Genomic DNA, 27,282 nt, shown 5'->3' on the forward strand with positions numbered 1-27,282 from the left:
TTGCTAGGGGGCTCTGTAAACTGGGACTTGAGGTACATTCCAGTAATTAGGAAATTGTATAACCAGTTTATCTAGAGATAGAATTTTACCTGGACGGCCCTGGCAGTGACCCAAAGTCTTCCCTAATGGTGCATATCAATGTTTATTCCTTAAGTTAGTATTCCTAAATTGTCCAAGGGCCTCATTTCCAGGAATGTCGTGCTTTAAATTTCATTCATATTAATTCTCTATGTGAATAAGTGGGCAAAATAAAAATTTTATATATGTTGCCAATGCAGCTACAAGGAACACTGCCAAACTAACAGCAAAAGATGGTCCCCAAGCTTCTCCTGACAGTACTTCAGTTTGCTTAATAAAGAAAAGCTGGCAAGTTAAAAGAATAAGCTAATTAATCTGAGAATTAAAAGAACCCATATTTTGTCTATAAAAAAAACTATAACCCTTTTCCCTTTCTTACTAAAGGAAAGTCAAAAATCTTGCCTGGTTTTCCACAATCACACTAATCAACCACCTGCAGTCTCTTACAAATTATTTTCTTAAAAAATAAATAATTAAATGAAACCTAAGGGGTCCTTTCTTCTTTTCTGAGAATGGACCAAAACACATTTCGTCTGGACCACATGCCACACACTACTCACAGCAATAACAAAGCCAAGGGGGAAAAGTCACAGACACCAGGGCTCTCATGCCAGATCATTCACCTCCAGGCTGTGTGACCCCAGCATACCTCTCTGAGCCTCAATTTCCTCACCCTCAAGACAGGGATGACAGTACCCACTTCACAGCGGTGCAAAGACTAAATCAGTCAAGTGTCTCACAACAGTTGCTGGCGCTGCAGCTGGCAAGCTACTGGACGAACACTGCTTGATATCATGGCCACACATGACATGATATGATATGGCCAACACCCCGTTCACAAAAAAGGTTTTAGGGAGGGCCACACCACGAGGAGTTTGATACCCTCTTCTCTTAAGCAAACCCTTGGGAAAGCAAGCCCTCAGCGAGGAGGCTCCTGGACCCTGTGCTCAAGGAGCTGTGCCAGCATGTTAGAGATGCGCAAGACAAGACAGGTGTCTTCTATTCGATATAAATTAAGAGTAGCCTTCAGGCGCCTGGCTAGTCGCCAATACAGGCCCATGGGTAGACAAAATGTAGACACCCTTGTCTTACAGGTAATTTGTAGCTTCCAGCTCTTACTGTCAAATCACTCACGAAAAAGAAAAGATTCATTACAAAGTTGTATTTTTATTACTTATAATAAAAAACTCCTACTTTCACTAAAACATGAGAATTTACATGAAATATTCATTTTCTCACTTACACCACACTTACGGAAAGCCTCAATCCCACAGGGAATGTTAACGTTCTGTGGGCACATTTCAGTTAGGAGGGCCTTCTATTTTATCTGTAGCTGGAGGTTTGGTTTGTAGCTCACCCAAAATAAGTCGCATGAATTAAAACAAAACCACCAAATTTTGGCACTTCTGGGGTTCTCTCAATATCCAGCTCCCCATCCCCTCAAAAAAAAAAAAAGGGAAGAAAGAAAAACCACCACCACCTCCACGGAAGCCAGAACTCCATCAGGAGGAAAGGCAGCGCAGCACACCTCGCACAGCAGGGAGAGGCATCAAGCCCTGCTCAAAAGTGAACAATGGCCAAAAGAAACTAAAAGAATGGCAAAGACAAAAGCTGGACAGCACAAAAACTGTATTTTATTTCACATTCTCCGATAAAAGGCGCCTCTTCACAACGGACTTGGATCAGAAAGAAATGAAATATAAAATTCATATTGTCTTCGGATGGTAGAATTGTGTATAATTTTTTTAAATTTCCTTTGATACTATAAAGCTGTTTCAGTAAATACTGTTTTTAATACGCAGGAAAGAAAATCCACACAAAGAACAGTCGAAAATATGCCAAACAAATAAATGCCCCTTGGGAATTTGTATAAATATTTTTAGTATTCAGGAGCAAAACTTAATAGCTTAATGAAAGAACATCTGTAAGATGATAAAATCAAAGCAGCTGTGATGAGCTCAGGCTTGCTTGCGCTGAAAGACAAATCCCAGCTTTGCTGCTTACAGGCAGGGCAGCAATGGGCAGGTTAGTAAATCTAAGTTTCAGGTTTCTCATCAATGAGCAGGTAATGATAGCATCCCTTGCACAGAATTTTAACTGAAAATAATGCGATGGCACCAGCAGACACTGGCACAGAGACACTTCCAAATATGCTTTAAATTTAAAATAATACTAAGCTTTAAAAAAAAAAAGGGCTTCCCTGGTGGTGCAGTGGTTGAGAGTCCGCCTGCCGATGCAGGGGACGCGGGTTCGTGCCCGGTCCGGGAAGATCCCACATGCCGCGGAGTGGCTGGGCCTGTGAGCCATGGCCACTGAGCCTGCGCGTCCGGAGCCTGTGCTCCGCAACGGGAGAGGCCACAACAGTGAGAGGCCCGCGTACACCAAAAAAAAAAAAAAAAAAAAAAAAAAGACCTATCACATATGCAGTGCTTTGTGCTGTTCCCTTACAGCTCAACTGGAGCCACACAAATGGAACAATCTAAACCAACTCTACTCCAGGGGTACTGTAAACTGTTCACAAACAATAAACAGCAGTTAAGGTTTCTAACACTAGGTTTTACACATGCTTTGGCACAAGCAAGTTAGAGAATCAGAAAATTAATTCACCATCAAATATTCACTGAGTCACACAGGACTCCGTGAGACTCTGGGAGTGAGACAGATTCTACTGACAGAGATCTCAGATTCTTGTAGGGGCAGGAAGGACAAGAGCTGGGGAAAGGAGAGTCTGGACACGGCTGAAACCCTGGAATCAAGCTGCACACCAAATTACTGGCGAGGGACTTGCTAACAGCCTGGGGCAGTCACGAGGGAACGGCCTCTGGGCTAGACCTTGGATGAGGAGCAGGAGCACTCCGGGCAGAAAACGCATTTCTGAAAGAAGGCAGCACAGCAGCAGTGGGGTGGGAAAGGCAGTTCAGAGGGGGGCAAGGGGCCTATTGCCACAAACACCTAAGGTACATGTGGAGGAGGAAGAAGAAAAAGGGTCTAAAGCCAGACTGGAAGGAAGATGACCCCGGTGGAGGAGTTACTGCAACACTGTGGTCAAGAGCCAGGAAGGAACTGGCACTAAGACAGGAGAGGATGGTCAGAGACCCGGCAGGTGGCCTAATGGCTGGCTGGTTTCTGAGTGCTCTCTGTGACGACCGTGACCATCCCTGTGCCACTGGACCCATGCACACATAAACATTTCTGGGCAGATGTAATCTCTGTCTCTGCCTCTAGACTTCCCACATGCCAATCCTCCTTCCGACAGCTGTCAGGCTGCTCTAACAAGCGAATCTTATCCTATCATCCCCTGGCTTGAAAAGAGTATACGAGAACCTCCAGGACAAAATCAAACAACTTAGCCTGTACTGTCGGGACTCTCTCCGGCCTAGCTTTCCAGCCTTGCCTCTGCCCCACCCTCCTGAACGTCAGTACATCTTCATCCCTCTACCTCTTCCGCTGTGCCCCCAGCATGGAACACTCCCCCCACCCACTGCACTTGCCTCACCCATCCAGCAAACTCTGGCCTTTCAGTTCTTTGACCATACTGGTCCCTTGTGCACTGCAGGGCCTGAAAAGTCTTTCCCTTGGGGGTAGGGAGTAGGGTGGCAAATTCCTGGCTGATTCCTACTTATCATACAGGTCTCAGCTTAAGTGTTTCTTTTCCCCATCTTTCACCTACCAGACTGGCAAGAATATCCAAAGTAGGAGAGTTTATAAGAGAAAGGCATTCTCATATTCTCTTGGTGGAATACAAACTAGTACAATCTTTTTGGAGGGCAATTTGGCAACAGCTCTCAAAAGGTAAAATGCACTGTATGACCAGCCATCTGTCACTTTGGGGGGCTGCCCAGTAGCTATACTTCCTTTCTATGTCTGGGGAACCCCCCCACCTTATAAACAGATGACTGAGCCTCACCAATCATCACCAACCAAGCACCCACCCTTCCCTATAAGGAACTCTCGGACAGTGACCACCCTTCCCTATAAGGAACTCTCAGACAGTGAATGAGATGGCAGGAAGCCTCAGTTCCAGATGAGGCAGCCAGGGCAGCAGAGTGAGCAGCGAGCCAGGGCCTGCGCCAGCTGGGCCAGCAGTGTGATCTGCAGCATTCTGCCTTCGCCTGCAATGGCCCATTCTGCAGCATTATTTCTGAAACTGTTCTTGGCCCCAAACCCAGTTCTTGCCCTCCTAGCTATTCTGTGAGCCACCTACGATCCTTTAAAAAATAAAAATTCCTCCTTTCCTAAATCATCCAGTGATTCTAATGATTACAACAGAGAATTCTGAGCAATACATGCACACACCCTAATCCAGAACTCCACTACTAGGAATTTGTCAGATGTACTTACACAAGTACACCAAGACATATACTTATCAATAGGAGAATGGGTCACTAAATCATGGTAGAGACATGTAATACAATTCTATGAAGGTGTTGTTGTAGATTTGATATAGATCTACAAGCACTGATACAAAAACTTATTCAAAACAAGTTAATAGTAATGGAACAGCATCTACAGCATGACCTCAGCTGTGTATTTTTAATAGGGATTGACAGATAGATGACAGATGATAGAGATATATATAGATGGATCATAAAACATTTTTTGAGAAAAAAACACAATAAACCCTTAACAGTGGTTACTTTGGGGAAATATGAAAGAGACTTATTTTTCATGTAATATTTTTCCCCACTTGAATGTTTTGTCATGTTCATAAATTACTTTCATTAGAAAATGTTTTCATGTCACTTGCCCAGTAAGGACTTCCCAAACACCCATTATCCACATGCTCCTTCCTGTATTCTCTCTTATTACTGTTTTTTTCCTCCAGGGCACTTAGCACAGTGCATTCTTTTAGATTAATGTGTATTTACTTAATTCCTATCTCCCGCAGAGACTATAAGCTCTGAGGATAGGTGCTGTGTTGACCACTATATTCCCAGTGCCTAGCACACAGCAGATGCTAAATAAATATCTGATAAATGAATGAAAGTAACTTATCCTTCTTTTAAGATTCAGCTCAAGTGAAGTGAAGCTTTCCGTGAAATCTTCCAGTTTAGACCCTTTCTCCCTTGGGCCTCCAATGGCCTTTGTACCTACTGCCCTTGTCAGTTTATACAGCTATCTCCCCCATTACACTGGGAATATGTTGAGGGTAAGGATCCAGACATTCAACCTCTCTCTGTGGAGCCTGCTACAGTGCTTTTACACAGAAGGCACTCAAGAAATAGTTGATAAATGAACAGATGAACAAACAAACTAAACCTCAAAGTAACAACTTACTTGTGTATCTAAAATCAGGTGTTACTGATGTCTTGCTCTTCTTAATCTTCTTAATCTCTTATGAAAGCAAAACCAGACTGTGGAGAGTGATGATTTCTGAGCAGAAGTATGCCATAAAATCAAAGCTGTGGAGCCATCACCCTGGACTCACATTGGACTTGGAGGGAAGCAAGATCACTGTCAGCCAGGACAGAGCACAAAGTGGAGTTGCAGGAATGAAATGAGCAGACACAAATCTGCTTTACTCACTTTCAACAACTTTTCCTAAATTCAGGATTATGCTCGTAAGACAAATTACTACAGTTCAAAAGCAACAGAAACCAATTCAATTTTTCCATCTTAAAAATGAAAAGGCTTTGTATCAATATTAAATTTCCTGATTTTGATGACTTTATCAAGGTGATGTAAGAGAACATCCTAAAGGATTTTGAGATAGAGGGTTATGGTGTCTGCTATTTACTCTCGAATGGTTCCATACACCAAAAAATAACAATAATGTATGAGAGAGTGAGCAAAAACGTGGTAAAATGTTAACAATTGACAAACACGAGTAAAGGGTATATATGACTATTCATTGTACATTTTTGTTACTTTCCTGCAAGTGTGAAATTTTTTTTAAATAAAAAAAAGAAGAAATGAAACTACTTAATAGAAAAGGCTATTCCACCTTTACTACCATTTAAAGGCATCAAATGGAGGGAAATAAAAACACTACTTTGATGGAAATAACAAATAAAATGGAACAGAGCAATTCTAAAATTACTGTAAGTATCTTCATTTAAAAATAATTATTCCATACAGTATCTGGGGACAAATCATTCTTCTCACAAACATGGAACATCTGTTGCATACAAATCTTATAAGACGCTTGTGCATTACATGGAATGGAATAGCAAAGTCTCAAGCTAGCAATTTCCAAACTATTCAAGGCAGCCATTATTCCTGGCTCTGCAGAGCCAAGATACCAAGACAAAAAATGCAAAAGGTAAACAACAGCTGGAAAAACGCCAGCTACAAATGACCTGTTCAAGTTACTGGACATATGCAATTTCTTTCTTTTTTTTTTTTTAAAGATTTTTGATATGGACCATTTTTAAAGTCTTTATTCAATCTGTTACAACATTGTTTCTGTTCTTGTTTTTTGGCCATGAGGCATGTGGGATCTTAGCTCCCTGACCAGGGATAGAACCCGCACCTGCTGCATTGGAAGGTGAAGTCTTGACCACTGGACCACCAGGGAAGTCCCTGGACATATGCAACTTCACTCAGAAATTTAGCATGAAAGTTAAATTCAAAAATCCCAACTCTTCTAAATATAATTTGATCACTTTTTTAGTCATTTAAAAAAAAGTACTCTTATCTAGCATTTAGAGCTAAAATACAAATGTACAAGGCTGATCTAACAGGCGTAGCTACTATTTATAGGCCAGGCACTGGACCAGATGCTTTATACACATTATTTCTAATCATTATAAATAACCTGGTATGCATGGTAGGTATTACTGATACCATTTCACAAGTAAGGAAATCAAGGTTCAGAGAGGAATTACATGCCCAGGATCCCTCAGAGATTAAGTGGCAAAGAGGAACTCTGGTCACTCTAGCTTAAAAAAAAATCTCTGCGTGGGCCTATTCCCCCAGTGAGGCCTCCACTCTAGCCTTCCCTCTGCCCAGGAGGCCCATCCACTCAGACCTCACCTTCTTCATGAACCTACTTTAACCTTCTCAAGTCCCCTTGCACTGCATTAACATTCTTTAAGTTTTTGTTTTGAGATAATTGTAAATTCACATGCAGATGTTAGAAATAATACATCACATTTTTGTACACTCTTGACTCAGTTTCCCCCAAAGGTAATATCTTGCATAACTGAAGTATAATATCACCTGCATTGTTTTTTTCTCTACGATTTATCTCTTTCTAACATATATTTATAATTGTTGCTGTTATTGTCTGTCCACCCCCACTAAAATATAAACTCCCTGCAGGCAAGAATCTGTATCTAAATTTTGTTCACTGCTATATCCCAAGCACATAAAACAGGGCCTAATCCCTAGGAGGAACTCAATAATACTTGTAGAAGGAATCAAAGCACTGTACTGCACTGCCTCCTCTATCAGGAAATAAACCGACTTTAAGAGACCACCTTAGTAAATAAGACGATTCTGAAACATCAGGGAAACATTACACTCACCCATGGTGACATAAGGCAACTTATCAGTTGATCCATGAGGATAGATGCTGTAGAGGTGAGGTCCAGTAACATCTACTCCCCCCAAAACTAGGGCTGCACCAATGTAACCTTGATACCTGGTGATAAGAGTATGCATAAGAAAAAACAAAAATGAGTCTACATTGTATCACTATAACTTAACTGAAAGTTGTATTTGAAGTCAGACAATAAAAAGCTTTTCTTACACTACTACTGCTTCATTAAATAATTACTGTTTTGAAGGGAAAAAAATAGGGAATGGAGCGAACATACTTGAACATCTACTATCAGCCAATAAAAACTGTAAATTGTGTGAGGCATTCCATGTGCCTTACATAATCTTAGTCTCACAACCCCGTTCAAAAGAAGACACTATAATTCTCATGGTAGAGAAGAGAAAACCAACCCAAAGACATTTTTAAGCCTCAGAGCCAAGCTTGGCTTACTCCAAAGATCATCAGCACCCCTCCCATCATACCTCTCTGTGTTTAGCAGATAAGCTCCCTTCAAGTCAACAGTGAGTTGTTGCTCAACTAAAGCTGTTCAAATTATCAACCTCACCATAGCCTCATAGGAAAATAGCTAATGTCAAAACACCTTTCCCCTCGGGCTTCCCTGGAGGCGCAGTGGTTGAGAGTCAGCCTGCCGATGCAGGGGACGCGGGTTCCTGCCCCGGCCCGGGAGGATCCCACATGCCGGCTGGGCCGGGCCCCTGACCCATGGCCACTGAGCCTGCACGTCCGGAGCCTGTGCTCCGCAACGGGAGAGGCCACAACAGTGAGAGGTCCGCGTACCGCAAAAAAAAAAAAAAAAACCTTTCCCTTGAATAAATCCACAAAATTATGACAGATATGAGCTCATACTGAGTAAAAGAAAGAAGTAGTTCATCATGCAGGGAAGTGAATGAAGTAACTCCATGACAGCCTATATAAAACCCATTGCTCCTGCCCACAGTTTAAAACTGTATCTCTCAGGAACATGGGCAAGAATACATTTTCCGCCTCACCCCCACCTCTGTTTAATTCTGCACGTATTTGTTCCTTTGGACCCTCTACTTAGTTGGTTTTCCGCTTCTACAGATTGCTTTCCTTGTATCTGGTTCAATTTTTTACCATTAGAACTGCTATGCTAGATAAACATGCTGGATTTAAAGTTCTCCACTGTGAGCCTTTAAATCTCTGGGAAGAAAAATGAAACCAACACATGCTGAATTTGCCTAATGATACAATCATTAAAACTGATATAAATAACACAAGAACCAATCAAAGTCATAATTTTAGACTGTCTGAGACATAGCTACCCATCAGAAAGCGCTCTAGGTCGAGTCCAGTATTTCCCGTGTCCCTTGATTACCAATTTATTATTTCAAATCTTCCATTTATAAGTGAAAAAATAAAGAGCAGGAAAGGATTTTAAAAGCAGCCTCAAGAGGGAACAGAGGCCCAGAAAAGGGAAGAAACTGGTCCTAAGCCGCATGAGCTGGCAGAAGGGTCAAGACTAGATCCCAGCGCTCTGGGATGAGAAGCCAGAATCACCAGATCCACCACTCCCCCCTCAGCCCAGTGCTTGATCCACTATATCAACTGCCTGCCAAACACGCTGCTTAGTTAAAGTCAATTAATAACCAGCTAGTTCCCTTCCAAGCTAAAACATAATCTGTTCGATAACTTTAGAAGAGTCTAAGATATTTTGGCAAGTCAATGAAATACTTAAAAATGGATCCAGAAATTCTATTTCCAGGAATCTAATTCTATTGATATAAAAGGACAAATACGCAGAAATGAATGCATAAGAATGTTTTTTGTGGTAACTGCTTATGATGCTAAAGAAGTGGAAACAGTCAGAATTAGCTAAACTAATACAGCTATACAATGGAACACTACACAATCGTTAAAAACCATGCTGCATTTTTCATGCACTACCGATGGTAATCTTTCTCAAGGACAATTTTGGCAATATATATTAAAATGTTAAATGTGCCTACCTTTGACCCAGCAATTCTACTTCTAGGAATTTATTTTAGAATATAGCTTAAATAATTAATAACACAAGTACCTAAAGATTCTATATTCCAAAGGATCGGCAGAATACCTTACAATACCTTAAACACTTTAAAGTAAGCAATATTGTTAATCTTCAAAAATTGGTTAATAAAATAGATTACTGTGATCCAACAAAAATTAGGATACCGATCTATGGTTCTTAAACTTTTGGGGGCACAGACCCCACGGAAAAAATGATTAAAATTGTGGAACCCTCGCCCATAACAAGTGTACACACAAAAATTTTTCACTATTTCAGGAGTTACAGAAGTCCTCCATGGCTCAAGGTAAAATCTCTGGATGCCGAGCTCGTCTACTGATGGGAACAATATTCACAATATACTGTTATGTGAACAGGGTCAGTTACAAAACAACACATATAGCAGGATTCCATTTTTGCAAATACATACATGAGTATATATGCCTAGTATAAAAGGTCTAAGAAAATAGATCTCAAAGATTCACAGTGTATGTGCTTAAGTGGCAGAGTGTCAGCTGAAATCTACTTGCTTCTTTTCACATTTCTATAGTGTCTGAATTTTTTACAATGATCATACATTACTTTTATAATAATTTATAAAAAGGTTTTCTTTTTGAAATACCCCAACATGGAAACTATTGAAGAGGCACTGGTAGGTGAAAAGATTAGGTTACATTATGGGATAGAAAGCACAACTATGATCCCATTTTTATAGAACAAAATATGTATTATTTAACATAGGAAAAACCTTGAAGAGCATACCATAATCTGTTAGCACCGACTGCTTATAGGTGGTAGAAATTCAGATAATTTCTATAATTTTTTATCTATATCTTCTAGCTTTTTTACTGTGAACATGCACTTATAATACGGAAGGAAGGGAGGAAGGGATGATCAAGTGAATGAACGAACGAATAAATAAATTTAAAAGTCTAGGAGTATATACAACCAGCCAAAATGTGATTCTCGCCTATTTTTTCTTTGGGCTTTACAGTATTTTCAGAATTTTCTACAATGAATATATAGTACTTTTGTAAGGAAAAAAAAATTACAATATAATAAAATAAAATTTTAAAGCCTCTACATATTCAAATAGTTTCCAGAATACAGAATACAGTGTATCAAAGCTCTCTGCTAGACTCAACAAGAAGCCTCTACGTTCAGAAGGAACAAGTATCACAGATATCTTCTACATATAGCCACCACAGAAGTTAAATAAAAGTACTGCTGAAGTAAGGAAAAAGACTTCTGTTTATCAAACCCTCTTTTCTCACTTATTCACATACAAGGAAATAGATTATTCAGGGGGAAGAAGAGAGCAAGAGTACACCTTGTATCCTTTTTTCAGCCTCTGAATGAGGAGCTAACTATATATCAGGCCCTGTACTAGGCATTGCATAAGCCTTGTTTCTTTATTCATTTCCTCCCCAAAAGTTAGAGAGACAGAACTATTATCCCCATTTTATTGAGGAAGAAACTGAGGATAAGAAGGGTGAGGTAAACAGCCCAAAGTTACACAAATGTGAGCACTGTAGACAGGATCTGAGGCAAAGTTCTAAAGTCAAATCCTATGATTTTTCTCTTATACTAGTGACCCACTTTACGTAACTCAACAAAAATGTCAAAAGACATAAAGAACCATAATCATCCTGGTTTAAATTTTTGTGTTCTTCTCAAAACTCTGATAAAATTTAACTTTTACCAAGTATGTTAAACTAAAAATAAAACACTGAAAAAAGAGAATTTAGAATTCCTGAAACATGCTAAAGAGATTAACAGAAACATCTGCTAGATTTAGCTAAATGCTAAATGACACTGCAAGCAATCTTGAAATGATATTTACTGCAATTTTACAAATTTAAAAATTGTTTTAAATGTAATGCACCACACAAACCACCAGAGGGAGCTTTACATTCAAAATCACAAATGTCTTCAGTTATCTTGACAACAGATGTGCTTTAACAAGTTCTCACACTGCACTGGAAGAATTTATTTGATAGGTGATAATTCTCCAGGATTAGGATGATGATTATGTACATAAATAAATGGAAATCACTGACATAAAGGCTCAGTACAGCCAGAGTAGGAATTGGGTAGATATGGACTAGGCTTCCTGCCCATATGACTCATAAACCCTGGTATCCTCTGCTGTAAAATGGGAACTATTCTACCGGCCTTGCTGCGTAGCTATATTAAACCTCATATCCACTTCCTGAGAGCCCAGGGGCCATGCTACACTTGTAGACGAAGACCTGCAAGTTCACAGGAAGGCAAGGGCCAGGCAGGAAACAGAGAAGTGAGCCATGCAAGGTCTGACAGGCCAGAACACATGCTCCCACTTCCAAAGGCAACAACGGCCACTCAGTCCCACATCACCGCCCGCTTTATGAGCTTTTATCAGAAGAAGCTGGAAATCCATATTTTAAATTCAAAGCTCCCAATTTATAATTATTTGCCACTATTTTTTTTAAAACACTATGTGACCCAAATGAAATTTCTTTACAAGCTGAATACGGCCTGTGAGCTGCCGGCTTACAACCTTTGCCTTCTGTTCCCGCTCCCCTTTAACTCTCACAGGCCTGGATGCAGCTGCTACGACTTGGGACAGAGATAAAGAAAATGTCTTGTGCAGGTTGCTTAATGAATGATGAGGACCAGAATATAGGCCTCTGACCAACTTTTTAAAAAATTTTAAAAAGGTATCATGATACACATTCTATAAAGAAGGAAAGAGGAGAGAATTTATTAAAGCTAAGGTAGGTCACAAAAGGAGAAGCCAGGATTCCAACCCAAGACTAAATGTCCAGGCTATTTCCACTATACTACATTGCTTCTCTTCTCTTTATGAGGAGCAAATGAGAAAATGGACTTAAAATTTGAAAACTGTCTAGACCTATACAAACACAAAGTGATGATGTGATCGTAAGGACTAAAGAGAAACAAAACTACTAAGAGGAACTCTGTGGGAGTCAGCAGGGAGTGAACGTCAGGTCAGGCAAATTAATGCATCTCTTTAAGCCTCAGTTTGTTCATTTACAAATTAGACATGTTAATAGCCCCTAACTCAGAGTTAAAGGGATAAAGTGAGATCATGCATAAAGCACTTAGCACAGGGCCTGGCACAAACAAATAAATGTTGGTTAATAGTAACGCTATCCTACCCACTTACAGCCAACTACAAATAATCACTTTTCATTTCACTGTTATCTTGCCCCTAAAAAAGGGAGAAAAAACAATCATTTGTGTTTGTGTGTGTTCACAAGAAGAACTCAAAGGTTCCTTCCAGCTCTTTCTTACTATGAACAAAAAAGGTTTTTTTATCCAGCAATACCCTAAGCCTCAGGAAATGACTCAATTGGTCACATGTGATTCATTCATGAAAAAAAAAAAAAACCCAGACCCTGTAAATTCAAATACATTATCAAAAGCCTTATGAAATTAAAGTGTCTTTTTAGTAACAACTGATTTCTGGAATAAAATGTGTATTTCTTAATGCCTTTCCTCGAGCTTCCAGGCTTCCCTTGGCTGAAAATCTAAGACATAAGAAAAAAATACTACAGAAATCCCCATCCTGGAACCTTACCTGAAAAGCATCTGCTTCAGCATCCGATTGGCCGTCACGACTCTGGGAAGGCGGCCAGTGGAAAGAGAGTGGAGCTCCAAGTTGGAAGAAATGAGCTGGGTTGTCATGTCTGTGTCCGCAGCTGTCCCAGCACCACAACAACTAAAAAATACAATTAGAAACGTAGCTGAAATTCAATTACCAAAGGGCTCAATTAGAAGTGGAGCTTCTTGGAAAACTTCCACAAAGTTCAGGGACATAGAGAGATGTTTTTGAGTATACCTGCACTGTAACTGCTCTAACCAAGCTTAAATAGACATAAAATTAAGAATGCACATCTAATTATATGCAAATATATTTTCTGTAGCCCAGTGGAATATTTCAAATCATTAGTTTCTATGTTCTGAACAGAGTGTGCATTTTACTGATCCTAGAAAATATCCAAGTTGTACAAAAAAGCAAGGAACGTCAAAAGCCTTGCAATTTACATTTACCAAGTATTTAGTACTAGATACCAAATATCTAGTACTAAGCTCCAAAGTGCTGAGAATAAAGAAAATATGACACAGTAATAGCACTTGATTTCAAACTTGAGTGGAGGAGACATATAATACAATATAGTAGCATAGGTAGAAAATGCTGTAGGAAATTGGAGGAGAGAGCAGTTAACTCTGATCTTTGAGAAGAGGTTTCATGTGAGCTGGATTTGGAAGGACAGAATAAAAACACTATACAGAGAAGAAGAAAGGGCATTTCTAAGCAGAGGGGCTAGCAAAAGCAAGGGTAAAACAGCTTGGACATGCGGAGAACAGGGACATGAGGGAAATAGGGACAGCCCAGGTATAACTGGAACATAGAGTGATAGCAGCTAAATAGGATGAAAAGGTAAGCTTTCTGTGAAACTGTACAAGACCTTGAATATCATGCTAGAGTTTCGATTTTATCCTGAAAGCAGTGTGGAAATGTGAAAAATCTCTTGAAAAGTTTTTAAACAGGAAAGGGACATAATAGATCCATGTTTTACAAAACCCAACATGGCAGAAGAGTGAACAATACAAATAAAGAAAAGACCAAAGGCAGAGAGACCATTTAAATGACAACTGCAATAATCCAGCTGAGAAAAAAGAATCCGAGCTAAGGCCTTAGTAGAGAGAAGGAGAGAAGGGGGTGGATTCAAAAGGCACACAGAAGGCAGAACTGGGTACCAAATGAACTGAAGACTAAAGCAAAAAGAGGACTTGAGAGACTGCCCTGGTGGTCCAGCAGCTAAGACTCTGTGCTCCCAATGCAGGGGGCCCAGGTTTGATCCCTGGTCAGGAAACTAGACCCCGCATGCCGAAACTAAGAGCCTGCATGCCGCAACTAAAAGATCCCGCACACTGCAGCTAAAGATCCCGCACGCGTCAGGGTGCCACGACTAAGACCCAGCACAGCCAAATAAATAAATAAATAAATATTTTTTAAAATAAAAAAGAGGACTTGGGGATGGCTAGCTCAGATGGATGGAAATGCCATTTAAGGGAGACAGAAAGAAAATACAGGCTGAACAACAGGTTTTAGAGAGAAAGAGTAAATTCAATTTTACCCCTGACATGTTTAAAAATGAGTCATTCAAACTAATCAATACTTACTAAATGTTAGGAGATATGAAGTGTATTTTTGAACAGTTCTTGTCAGCAACAACCATTCCTTCAGTTGCCCTTGTATCTGCTCCAAGAACTATGCCATCCTATTTTTAAGAAATATATACTTTAAAACAACTTCACATATACAAACCACAGTTCTCTACTCTAGTTTAGAAAAAACAATGTTGACCATCCCCTGCTCCCCCAACCACCCCACCACGCGCTGAAATATTGTGCTATACTTTCGGCATTCAACGAAAAGCTTATTAATAAACATTATTGGTTGAACCCTCAGTAGGCAGTAGGAACTATCATTCCTGTTTTCAATGAGGCTCAGAGATTCAGTGAATTCCTTACAAATCACAGAGCCAATATCAGAAAAGTTTGGATTAAGATGCAGAAATCTTTCCATTAAAATAGCCATGCCTGGGCTTCCCTGGTAGCACAGTGGTTGAGAGTCCGCCTGCCGATGCAGGGGACAAAGGTTCGTGCCCCAGCCCGGGAAGATCCCACATGCCGCGGAGCGGCTGGGCCCGTGAGCCATGGCCGCTGGGCCTGCGCGTCCAGAGCCTGTGCTCCGCAATGGGAGAGGTCACAACAGTGAGAGGCCCGCGTACCGGGAAAAAAAAAAAAAAAAATAGCCACGCCTGTCAATTTCTTTTTAAAAGATGTCACTTTTTACCATTAACAACAATAACCAGTTATCTCTTTTGACCCTTACAACAATTTAAGTCAGGAGTTATTATGTCCACCTGATGGATTAGAAAGTGAGGCTGTGAGAAGGAAAATGACCTGCCCAAAGTTAGAGGCCGCAAAAAAGCTAAATGGTTAAACATTTTTGTTTTCTCATTACATCATCCTGCTTCCTAAAGTAGTAACTTAAGACAGAAAACTGGCCTCCTGTCGAAAACTGAAGAGTGAGCAAAGTATATAAACTGCCGATAAGTGCACAAAACTGACATAGTCTCTCCTAAAGGAGCTTTTCCTGATATAGTACTCTGTAAGATGTGCCCTTCCTCACACAGCCCAGAGAAGTAAAAGAGGCCAAGGGGCCTGGTTCCTGAAATTAGTTGACACTGCTGCTCTCAGCCTGTCCCAGCTTACCTTATAAACCACTCCTGCGATAGTCGTCCCAGTTTTCCGGGCCATTGGAAGCTTGGATCCTTTCTTTGCAAAATCGGCTTCCAAGATGGCATTTCTGAGAGCAAATGAGAGAATAAAGGGTTGAAGGGCAGGACCACATTGCGCCGCACTGGCACGAAGAGTTTCTAATAGGGAACTCGGGAGAAGCAAAAACTACTAGCATTTGCTTTCAAGACCATCTGTTTCACTGGCTCCTCCCAACAGCAGGACTACTGTCCCGCTTTTCTGCGAAGAGAGCGTCTGAGAGGGTCCGCACCACCATCCCGGAGATGGAGGGTGTCCCGGTGCGCTGGGGAAGTGGAAGAGCCGACCCGGCCTCAGGAGAAACACGCTCAGGCCCTAATTCCCCTGAGTCACAGGTGCCGCGGGCCGCGGGCCCCGCGCTCCACCATTCGTTCGGACTTCCCGGCTCAGACCGCAACCCAACTCCGACCCCGGCACCGCATTCCCACTCCCGCCCTGAACCCTGCCCGGGACAATGGCCACACCTGCGGCAGTTCTCGAAAGAGAAACCTCCAACCGGTGGCTCATACACTGACACAGCCGCCATCTTTCCCGAAAAAGTATTTCCGGGCCGGGGGCGGGAGCAAACGAAAATAGCCATGCACTTCCGGCGCCGCCGGCAACCGAGGGCTGAAGGGGCGGAGGAAACTCCGCGCTAGGGTGATGGATCTTAGAGTTAGGGGCTCCTAGAGGAGCCTGGAGATGTTTGGAGTATAGCACCCCAAGTGGCGCGGAGGAGAAACTGACACCCGGAAAAGTCGGGGGGAAAGGACTTACCCAAGGTGGGCACACCAGAGACTAGGCCTCCTGCCCACCAGACCAGAGCGGTTTCTACTGCTAATTCGACTACATGGAGCTTCAGAGACAGAGACACTGAAGTTCCAGGCACAGCTCCACCACCTCCTTGCAATGAGCAAGTCCTCTCAACTGTCTGAATTTGTTTCCTCTGCTGTCAAATGGGGATAATAGCTGCCTCAAAAGGCTGCTGTGAAATGAACAAGAAGCCTGTAAAAAAAGCTGTTCACCATCATTAGTCGTTAGAGACATGCAAATCAAAACCACAGTGCAATACCATTGCACACCCACTAAAATGGCTATAATCAAAAAGACAGAAAATAACAAGTGTTGGCTGGGATGTGGAGAAATTGGAACCCTCACATGTGGCTGCTGGGAATATGAAATGGTGCAGCTGCTCCAGAAAATAATTTGGCAGTTCCTCCCAAAATTAAACATAGACCCAGCAATTGTCTCTTACGTATATACCGAAGAGAACTGGAAACAGTTGTTCACAAAAACTTGTACACAAATATTTATAGCAGCATTACTCATAATAGCCAAATAATGGAAACAACCCAAATGTCCATCAACTTGAGGAATGGATAAGCAAAATGTGGTACATCCATGAAACAGAATACCATTCAGCCATAAAAAGGAATGAAGCATTGAACTTAGAACACTGTGCTAAGTGAAAGAAGCCAGGGACAAAAAGCCACAAATAGTATGGTTCCATGTCTATGAAATGTCCTTACTAAACCAATCCGTACAGCCAGAAAGTAGATTAGTGGTTATTGGGAGATTGGGGGGAAGGAGAGAATGGGGAGTGACTAATGGATACAGAGTCTCCTTTTGGGATGATGAAAATGTTCTGAAATTAGGTAGTTGTAATGGTCACACAACATTGTGAATACACTAAAAGCCACTGCCCTGCACATTTTTAAATGGTGAAATTTTTGTTATGTTAATTTCAGTTTTTAAAAAGCTGCTGTGAAAATTGAAAATTGTATGTGGAGGACTTCCCTGGTGGCACAGTGGTTAAGAATCCACCGGCCAGTGCATGGGAGACGGGTTCAATCCCTGGTCCAGGAAGATCCCACAGGCCACAGAGCAACTAAGCCCGTGCGCCACAACTACTGAAGCTTGTGCACCTAGAGCCCGTGCTCCGCAACAAGAGAAGTCACCACAACGAGAAGCCCGCGCACCGCAACGAAGAGTAGCCCCTGCTCACCACAACTAGAGAAAGCCCGCGCACAGCAGCGAAGACCCAACATAGCCAAAAATAAATTAATTAATTACATTTAAAAAGAAAAAAAGAAAATTGTATGTAGAGAGCATTTATCCTGGCATGTAGAACTTCTCCATAAATAGCTATTATTGTTAATAGCACATTCATTTCATCCTGCCAACAAGCCTCAAAGGTAACTATGTAATTCAACTCACTTTACTGATGGAAATTAAGGTTCATTGACGTAAAGTAACTTGCTCAAATTTACACAGCAAGTAGATCACAGCAGCAATAATTGTGGGCTGAATTAATTTATTCACTCAGCAAATATTTAAATGATTCAATTATGTAATGAAATTATTTGCTCAGCACCTACTATGTGTCAAGCTTGTTTCTAGGAATGAATGAATGAATGGCATCCCAATCACCCAGAACCGTGCCTGTCACAACTATGTGTTCAATAAATATTTGTCAAAGGTTCAATTCCTTTTCATTACTTCTTTGGGTCTTCTGTGCGACATAGGAAAATGAGGCCTCACCACCCACCCCCACAGGAATCTACTGATGAAGAGGTTTGAGTGTCTCCAGTGTCACCAAGTTTCTGCTTTGGTAAATGTGAAAAGTAAAAAGACGGGCTCTGTTCTAGAAATGTCCACTTCCTGATGAGAGAGGCTCGACTCCGTAAGACCTAGACAGGGCAGGTCATAATTCAACGTGCCCCAGATGCCGTGAGGGTCAGTAAATAATGATAGAATGAAGGACTGCTCTCACAATGTTCATTACACTCTCCCACACCTGCTCTGGGCTCAGCTTTGAGGGAATGAACACATAGGTGAACCAGATGGAGTTCCTCTTCTCATGTTGTGGATTGAATTGTGTCCCCCCTCCCAAAGCTGACATGTTGAAGTCCCAAACCCCAATACCTCAGGATGTGACCTTATTTGAAGATAGGGCCTTGACAGAGGTAATCAAGTGAAAATGAGGTCATTAGGGTAGATCTTAATCCAGCACGATTGAGGTCTTTTTCAAAGGGGAAATTTACAGACAGACGTTCACACAGGGAGAACACCATGTGAACGTGACAGCAGAGATCAAGCCAAGGAATGTCAGAGATTGGCAGCAAACTACCAGAAGCTAGGCCGGGGGCCCGGAACAGCCCTCAGAAGGAACCTACCCTGACAACACCGACACCTTGCTTTCAGACTTCTAGCCTTCATAACTGTGAGACAATACGTTTCTTTTTTTTTCTTTTTCTTTTTCTTTTTTTTTTTTTTTTTTTTTTGCCATGCTGTGCAGCTTGCAGCATCTTAGTTCCCCGACCAGGGAATGAACCTGGACCCTCAGCAGTAAAAGTGCGAAGTCCTAACCACTGGACCGCCGGGGAATTCCTGACAATAAGTTTCTGTTATTTCTGCTATTTAAGCCACCCAGTTTGTGGTACTTTGTTACAGCAGCTCTAAGAAATGAATACACCTCGTGAGTTCACAGTCCGAGGGAGGAGAGAAGACCCCAGAAAGACTCACAGCCTGGCATGCTAAGGGCTGGGTGGAGGAGGGTTGCTGCAGAAGCCAAGAGGCTCAGAAGGACAGAGTGTGAGCTCGTGGGGTGAGAAGACAGGAGGGATGGACACACAAGCGAAGTCCTGGGGTATGAAGCAAACAAAACCAAACAAAAAGCCCTGGCGTGATTTGTTTTCAGGAAACAGTGATGAATCTGATGCGGCTGCAGCAAAGGGAAGCACAGCAGCCTGCAGCCCCCCAGAGGACAGTGGCGAGGCATCTGTGTCCAGCTGGAGGAACCAGGTAAGGATGTGGAAATGATTTGTGATCTCAGTTTGTCCCGGGGCATTTCTCTTCCTAACTGGGTCTCTTTGGTATGGTTTTCACACCCAGATGAGCTGAGGTGGTGGCACTGTCTGTCTTGTGGCTTCTAGAGGTGGCCCAGCAGAGGCAGCTGGAGCCAGCAGAGGGCGACAGAGAGTTTCCAGGCAGCCTGACTCGGCCCCTGAGGCGCGCAGTCCAAGGCCCCAGCAACTCCGCTCAGCCTGGGTCAGGGCTGTAGGGAGGGCAGCCCTAGATCCCCAGCACCCAGAGACCCTGCTTCGGCCTCCCTGTCCAACATGACTGCTGCCCCCTGGGACTGCAGCCCCCGGACTGCAGCCCAGTCTAGAACCTGGACCTGGACACAGTCCCACGTAATCCCTGGCAGTGCCACCCAAACTGACTGACTAGTAAAGCTACCACTTCTGCTCTGGATCTGGCTGTGTGACCTCAGAGGAGCCATCAGACTCTCTGGGCCTCCGTTTCCTAATAATATAGTAACAACCAACATTCCCTGCATGCCCCCCACAACCTGTTCTAACCACTTTAGATACAGGGCCCCATGGTCACCCTAAGCACCTAGAATGTGCCAACACAGAAAACAGATGATCAAGAGACAGACACAGGGCTGCCCTCAGGGAGCTGGCAGTCCCTGAGGACCAAGTATCACTGCCCCACTTTACAGATGAGGCAACTGAGGCCCAGAGAAGTGAAGTCACTGGCTCAAGGTGATACATGGTGCACAGCTAACTGGCAGAGCCACAATTCAAACCACACGCCTCCCAGCCCCAGACCAGACACAGCTCCACTTCCCTGACCCCTGGCAATTACAGTCCAGCCGGAACCCAAGCTCCCATGTTCCCGGGGGTTTGCCAGAACAAAAGCAAGGCAAACTCAGCTAGTTCCCAGCTGTGTGATTGGAGGCTGGTCCCTTCATCTCTCATCTGTTTCCTCTTCTATAAAATGAGAGCACATTACAATGTTTCTCTTGCCTTGGGCATACCAAGTAAGAGCATGCAGTGCAAACTGTAAAGATTTTATTCCTTCATTCGTTCATCCATTCATTCATTCAGTATTTATTAAACCCTTCCTTGGTGCCAGGCTCTGTGCCACATCATAGTCTTGAGGGGCGCTGGTCTGGGAACTGCACCTCCAGTTCACTGTGCTAAGTGCCCTAAGTGACACATACCAGAGCACAGCCAGGAAACGGCTCCCAAGAGAGCCTGAGGCAGCAGGGTAGATACCCGGAGGACAGGAGTTAGCACTGAGGCCAGGAGACCAGAGGGTGCATCCCATACGGAGGGTTCAGCTGTGCACGGCCCCTGCGCCAGCCTGGATTTTCCAAGGCCCTGGCAAGCATCCTCCCCCAACCTGCAGGCTGCTAGAAGCCCAGCGTGGGATGGGCCCTGGAAGGCTCACCCCCATCCTCTATCAGGATACACACACATCCGGGGGTGCCCCCCACAAGGAGACTTGGCCATCTTCCCATTGCAGGGAAAGCAGCCCATGATGCTCCCAGTTGCTAAGGCAACTGGGCCCTTGTTTTTACTTCTTCATAAATAAGCTATAAATAGACAGGGCAAACCTGGGCGCCTTCCTTTGCATGAATTAGAGCAGCTGCTCCCGGCTCCAGGGCGCTGGCACAGCATCCAAGTGCCAAGTCTTGCTGCACAGGCCACAGAAACACAGCTCTGGTGGGAGGGCATGGCAGACACATGGCAGCATCGAATGTGAATTCCCCCCACCCTCTCCAGACTCTCCTGGGGCACTTAGTAGATTCTGGGACCCTGCCGAGACCCACTGAATCACAATCATTGCAAGTGGGGCCTGAGATGGGAGTTTAACTACTTAACCCCAGCAGATGAGATGAGCCATGGGTTTGCCCCCAGCCAGTGGTAAGCAGGAATGGGCATCCTTCCCTTCTTCCCACCTGGGACGTATGCAAGTCACAAGGAAATCACGAGAATACGTCCCATTATGAAGGGCTCTGTAGGCTGGCTCAGAATCTGGGCCTGTCCCGAGGGCACTGGGGAGCCATGGGAGGCGTGTAGGCAGAGAAGCAATGTGACCTCTCTTGGAAGAATGGGATTCCCACTTGACAAAGGGAGTTTGAGCAGAGTGTGTCACCCAAAACAAGGTGCCCTGAAGGTTGCTGGACCACAGCTGACAGATGCTTCCTCAAGCCAAGCCTCTGAATATGGACCCCGGATGCCTCCCAGGCACATCTAGCTCCACATCTTCACCATGGGCTAGACCTGCCACGCCCTCCCACAGTGAGGCAAATGCTATCCCATTCATTCATTCATTCATCCAGGCATCCTTTAAACAAACTCCAGTTCTGTGTCTGGCACTGTGCTGGGCTCAGTAACACAAAGACTCTGCCCTCAAGGGAAATGGATACAGGAATAAATGTAAGAAAGCTAAAGGACCAGAGGTTCTGATGGAAATTGCACAGGGTACAAAGAGGCTCAAAGGAGAGAAAGAGGACAGCTCCCCAAGGGGAGCTTTTAAGGAAACATGGGATTGTAAACAAAACTAAAAAGATGAGTAGAAGTTGGCTGGCTGGAGTTGCAGGAGAGAATGGGTGCTCCAGAAGGAGAGTCTGAGCAGACACGTGGAAGCATGTTGGACAGCATTAAATGGGAGGGAGTGGGAAGCTGGAAACTCGGCAGGGACCAAGGCAGGCAGGACCTCACATCAGTGCATTGTGAAAATCAACCTGGCAGCTGGCCAAGGGTGGAATGGACAGGGAGACTCTGGAAACACGCAATCCGGGAGGGAACTACAGACATGGACCAGGGAGGAGGGAAAGAGGGTGGTGTTACTCAAGAAATATTACAGAAGGTCAAACAGGATGTGGTCAGAGGTTAGATTCAAGGAGCAGGGAAAAGAAGGAGTTGATGTTCTTGGGGGTCTGACTTGGGCGGCAGGATGGATGGTGGTGGGAAGGTCCACGTGGGTCCCTGTGGGATATGTTGCATTGGAGGTCTGGACTAGGGAGAGAGGTGCAGGACAGCAGGGAGAAGGCCATGTAAGTCCCGAGTGTGAATGAGATGCTTCAGGAGAGTGGGCAGAGGGAGAGAAGGGAGCCAGGGACAGAGGCCAGGAACGGTAATGTTTGTCATGCAGGTAAGGATGAGGAGTGGGCAAAGGATGGAGAGACACAGCGGGCTGGGAGGCAGGCACTGGGGAGAATGATGTCATAGCCGCCAAGATGGGGAAAGGGGGTTGGAGACGGAGGGAGAATGGCCCAAGTCCCAACAGCCCAGCAAGACGAGGACGGAAACTCGTCCACAAGACCATCAGATCAAGCAAAGATTTTTTTTCTAATAATAATGCTCAGTGTTACTGATGATGTGACAAGATGAGCACTTTCACATTTGCTTGTGGGAGTGTAAAGTGGTACAAACTTTCTGCAAAGCCATTGGCCAAGATAGTTCACGATCCCGTACAACAGAGTACCTGGATTAACAACACCATATTGTGCACTTCAAAATTTGTTATGAGGGCAGCTCTCATGCTAAACAGTGTAGTTTTTTGTATATCAACTATACCCCAATAAAGCTGTTTTTTAAAAAGTAGTTCAAGATCCTTGAAAAAGCTCAGAATATTTAACTCAAAAATTCCCCTCTAGGGACTTCCCTGGTTGCGCAGTAGTTAAGAATCCGCCTGCCAATGCAGGGGACACGGGTTCGATCCCTGGTCTGGGAAGATCCCACATGCCGTGGAGCAACTAAGCCCGTGCGCCACAACTACTGAGCCTGTGCTCTGGAGCCTGTGAGCCACAGCTACTGAGCCCACGTGCCACAGCTACTGAAGCCCGTGTGCCTAGAGCCCAGGCTCCTCAACAAGAGAAGCCATCGCAATGAGAAGCCCGCTCACCGCAACGAAGAGTAGCCCCTGCTCGCCACAACTAGAGAAAGCTCACGCACAGCAACGAAGACCCAATGCAGCCAAAAATAAAACTAAATTAAAAAAAGAAAAAAATTCCCCTCTATGGCTCTATCCTCAGACAAAGATAGGTGTGTGAAGATGTTCATTGTAACATTATTTATGATAGACCATATTGGACTTTATAGTGAACTATATATTGGATAATGGATTATGTACATTGCATATTATAAGAATAGATTCTATATTATAATGAAAATCTGGAAACTGCTTTAATATCAAACAACAGGTGAATGGCTAAACAGTTTATGATGGAGGGTGAGAAACAGGCAGAATACATATGGTTCCAACTTTACAATGTATGTGGGTATACATTATGTATGTGAAAAAGCCAATCATATTAATAATAGGCATAATTCCTTGCTGGTAGGTTATCAGGTCATTCTTATTTTCCTCTTTGAGCCTCTGCTTTTTTTTTTTTTCAAATTCTCTATCTATGCATTATTTTTTTCTCAGTTTTTTTAATATTTTGAAGTTGTTCAAGTCTTCAGAAAGTTGCAAGAGTAGTACAATGAACCATCCTCCCTCCCTCCCTCTCTCTCTTTCTCTCTCTCTCCACTGAATCAATTGAAAGTCACACAACACTCCACCCTAAATGCTAGAGGACGAATCTCCTGAAAACAAGGACATTCTCCTACATAAACACAATACCAACATGAGGATTCAGCATTACTATCTAATATTCACTCCACTTTCAATTCCCCCAGTTATCCCAATAAAACCTTTATGATTTTTGTGAGCCAGGATCTCATCAAGGATCACACACTGAATTTAGTTGCCTGATAACTACTCCAGCAAAAGTCCCCTAATAACCAGGGCATTCTCCTACAAAACCACAATACAATTGTCACATTCCGGAAATGTAATATGGGTTCAGGATTATTACCTAATACTCTGTCCACATGTAAATCTCCCCAATATCACCTTTATGGTTTTTGTGATCAGGATCCAGTCAGGGAGCCCCACTGAACTCAATCTCCATGACTCTTTAGCCTCCTTCCAGCTGGAATAGTCTCCAGCCTTGTTTTATGTCTTGCATGAAGAGGCCAGGCCCGTTCTGAAGCACCGTCTTCAACGTGGACTTGTCTGATGATCCTGGCAGGTAAGCATTTTTGGCAGGAGGTCCTCATAAGTGATGTGTCCTTTCTTGGGGCACCACATCAGGGGGCACTGATATTGGCTTGTCCCATTATTAGGGGTGTTAAGTTTAATCATTTGGGTAAGGTGGGGTCTGCCGGGTTTCTCTATTTGTAAAGCTAACATTTTCTCTTTGTAATTAAAAAGTAATTTGCAGGTGATTCTTTCAGACTGTGCACACAGCCTATTCCCAATGGTCTCCGGCCCAATGGCGTGGCACGCACTGATGATTTTTGCCCAAATCCATTTTTACAATGTTGGATATAAGATGCCATTTTCTGTTTCTATGACTCCTCCTCAGCTGGCACTCTTCTAAGGAAGAGCTTTCCCTTAACCTGACTTCTCTGGGTCTTTTTTTTTTTTTAAATCAAGGATATTTTTTCAATTTTATGCATTACGATCCATTCTTGTTACTAATCATTTTGATCTCCAGTTGTCCCAAATGGAGCCGTTGGAGCCATTTCAAATGGGCTCCCCACAAGTTTGAGATCATCTTTGCTTTCTGGCACAATGACATATTCCAGGCATGGAGTGGAGCACTTGCTGGGTCCATCCAGCCCTCTGGGCCACAGAAACAGTCACGCACCTCTGGATCCAGGGGGGACTTGAAGGAGGTCAGCGGGCAGCAAGTGAAGCGGCGGGGGCTGGGTGGACATTCGGAGTTAATTCTCTCAGAACATCAACAGCCGGTGCTTTAATTAATGGCCCCACTCCAGGGGCCCAGGGCCAGGTGACTTGAGCTTCGGAACAGGGCACCAGCCCGCTCAGGCATCTCACTTCACATCCCATTCATTTACTCCTTGCATGCGGAAAGATATTAGTTACAGTACAAAGATGAAGAAAACCTGTGTGTTCTTTCATAACTTCACTGAGGAAAGGAAAAGGCAGGGAATAAATGTCCTGATTTTAGGAGGGAAAAGCACGTGTGCCTGCAAGTGTGTGTGTGTGTGTGTGTGTGTGTGTGTGTGTGTGTGTGTGTGTGTGTGTGTGTGTGTGTGTGTGTGTGTGTGTGTGTGTGTGTGTGTGTGTGTGTGTGTGTGTGTGTGTGTGTGTGTGTCTGTTTGTCTGTCTCCAGGTTCTCCAGGCCTCTGTATCCCCTTTTTTCTTCTTTACCTTATTTCTTTTCTGGTGGAGGTAGAGTTTGCATACAGTAAAATGAACAGATTTGAAGGATGGGTGGGTTTCAACAAATGTGTAATCAGCACCCAACCGAATTACAGAACATTTCCACCAACCCCAGAAAGATCCCTCATGTGTCCTCCAGTCAATCCCTCATAAAGGCAACCACTTTCTAATATCTCAAAATTCCAGAACGTCACACAAACGAAATCATGCAGCAAGCACACCTCCTTTAACTGCCAAGTAAACTGGTGGTGGAAAGCCTGGCAGTGCCACCATTGCCCCCAAAATATTTCCAAGGCTTTCCCGGGGGGGAAAGAGGCGGGACACTGATGGCCCTCTGTGGGTTCTCTCCCCAGATCCCTGCTCCCAGGCTGCTGACCAAGAAGGGGACCCAGACCAAGCTCATTCCCCCACCCAGAAAGAAAATCATCTTCTGTGGCCCAGAAACGATGGCCTAGAAACCCCACTGGACATAGCAGGAGGCTCTCTACCCAGCAGTGAGGCCCAGACACGCTGACGGCCCCCAGTCCCCTGACCGTGGGGACCCCAGGGGGACTGTGGTCCTGTCCATCTGCCAGCAGGAGCAGTGAACAGCGCCACTGGCCAGCCGGCCGGCCTCCTGCATTTCTGCTGTCAATCTGCCCACTGCCCTGGGTTGTTTACTGGAAGCTGGCCTCCCTGCCAGGGTTCAAAGCCCTGGCCCTGGGCGCGTCCGTGGCAGGAAGCAGACCGGGCAGTAATTGGCAGCGCGGCTGTGCTCAGAGGCCAGCACTGACCCGGCATCCTCCTCCAGCGTTGCCTTTGAGTCGCTCCATACTGACCTTCCAGGCCTGCAGGGACTTCCTGCTGAACGCCGAGCCCGCACCAGCAACAAATTACTTGTTCCCCAAGAAATCTATTAAAAGGTGGCAGCAGCTTGGGGGCCGGGTGACCAGGGGCCCCCACCACAGAAAGCCTAATGTCTTCTGTTCCCAAGAGCCACCAGCCGACTCTGGCTGAACTCAGAGGGAGCTGAGCTAGAACTCGAAATTTGGGGGCCAAGGGAAAATGACTCAGACACGAGGAGAGGCCACCATCCTTGAGGCCCGTCTATGGCTTCACGAAGGGGGAACAGGTGGGATATGGAGTCCCCTCGACCTCAGATCCTATCTGCCACTTCCACTCTGTGTGACCTTGGGCAAGTCACTTGGCCTCTCTGAGCCTTCCACGCCCATAAAGGAGAGAGAAGCCCACCCCATGGGTTGGCGAAAAGCCAGTGAAGTGCCAGGCACATAACAGATGCTATTCTCTGTGAGTGTTGCTGGATCAGAAGCAGACTGTATTTATTTCA

General features: G+C 44.0%; 1 protein-coding gene and 1 non-coding gene across 2 annotated transcripts in view; both read right to left on the reverse strand.

Moving 5' to 3' along the window:
* The window catches only part of PSMB7 (proteasome 20S subunit beta 7), a 58,585-nt gene extending 42,042 nt beyond the window's left edge, over positions 1-16,543 (reverse strand). The window contains exons 1-5 of the mRNA XM_004329035.3: positions 16,406-16,543; positions 15,879-15,972; positions 14,781-14,878; positions 13,171-13,311; positions 7,548-7,663 (exon numbers count right to left, since the gene is read on the reverse strand). Of these exons, the coding sequence (XP_004329083.2) occupies positions 7,548-7,663; positions 13,171-13,311; positions 14,781-14,878; positions 15,879-15,972; positions 16,406-16,521 (565 nt within the window). The 5' untranslated portion in view covers positions 16,522-16,543. The remainder of the gene's footprint in view (positions 1-7,547; positions 7,664-13,170; positions 13,312-14,780; positions 14,879-15,878; positions 15,973-16,405) is intronic.
* A 2,690-nt stretch (positions 16,544-19,233) lies between these two features.
* On the reverse strand, positions 19,234-19,306 carry TRNAK-UUU (transfer RNA lysine (anticodon UUU)). Its single transcript has one exon. It is a non-coding gene; the product is annotated as a tRNA-Lys (tRNA).
* Between the last annotated feature and the right edge of the window lie 7,976 nt (positions 19,307-27,282).

This window comes from Tursiops truncatus, chromosome 6 (genome assembly GCF_011762595.2).
Source record: "Tursiops truncatus isolate mTurTru1 chromosome 6, mTurTru1.mat.Y, whole genome shotgun sequence".
NCBI classification, from domain to species: Eukaryota; Metazoa; Chordata; class Mammalia; order Artiodactyla; family Delphinidae; genus Tursiops; species Tursiops truncatus.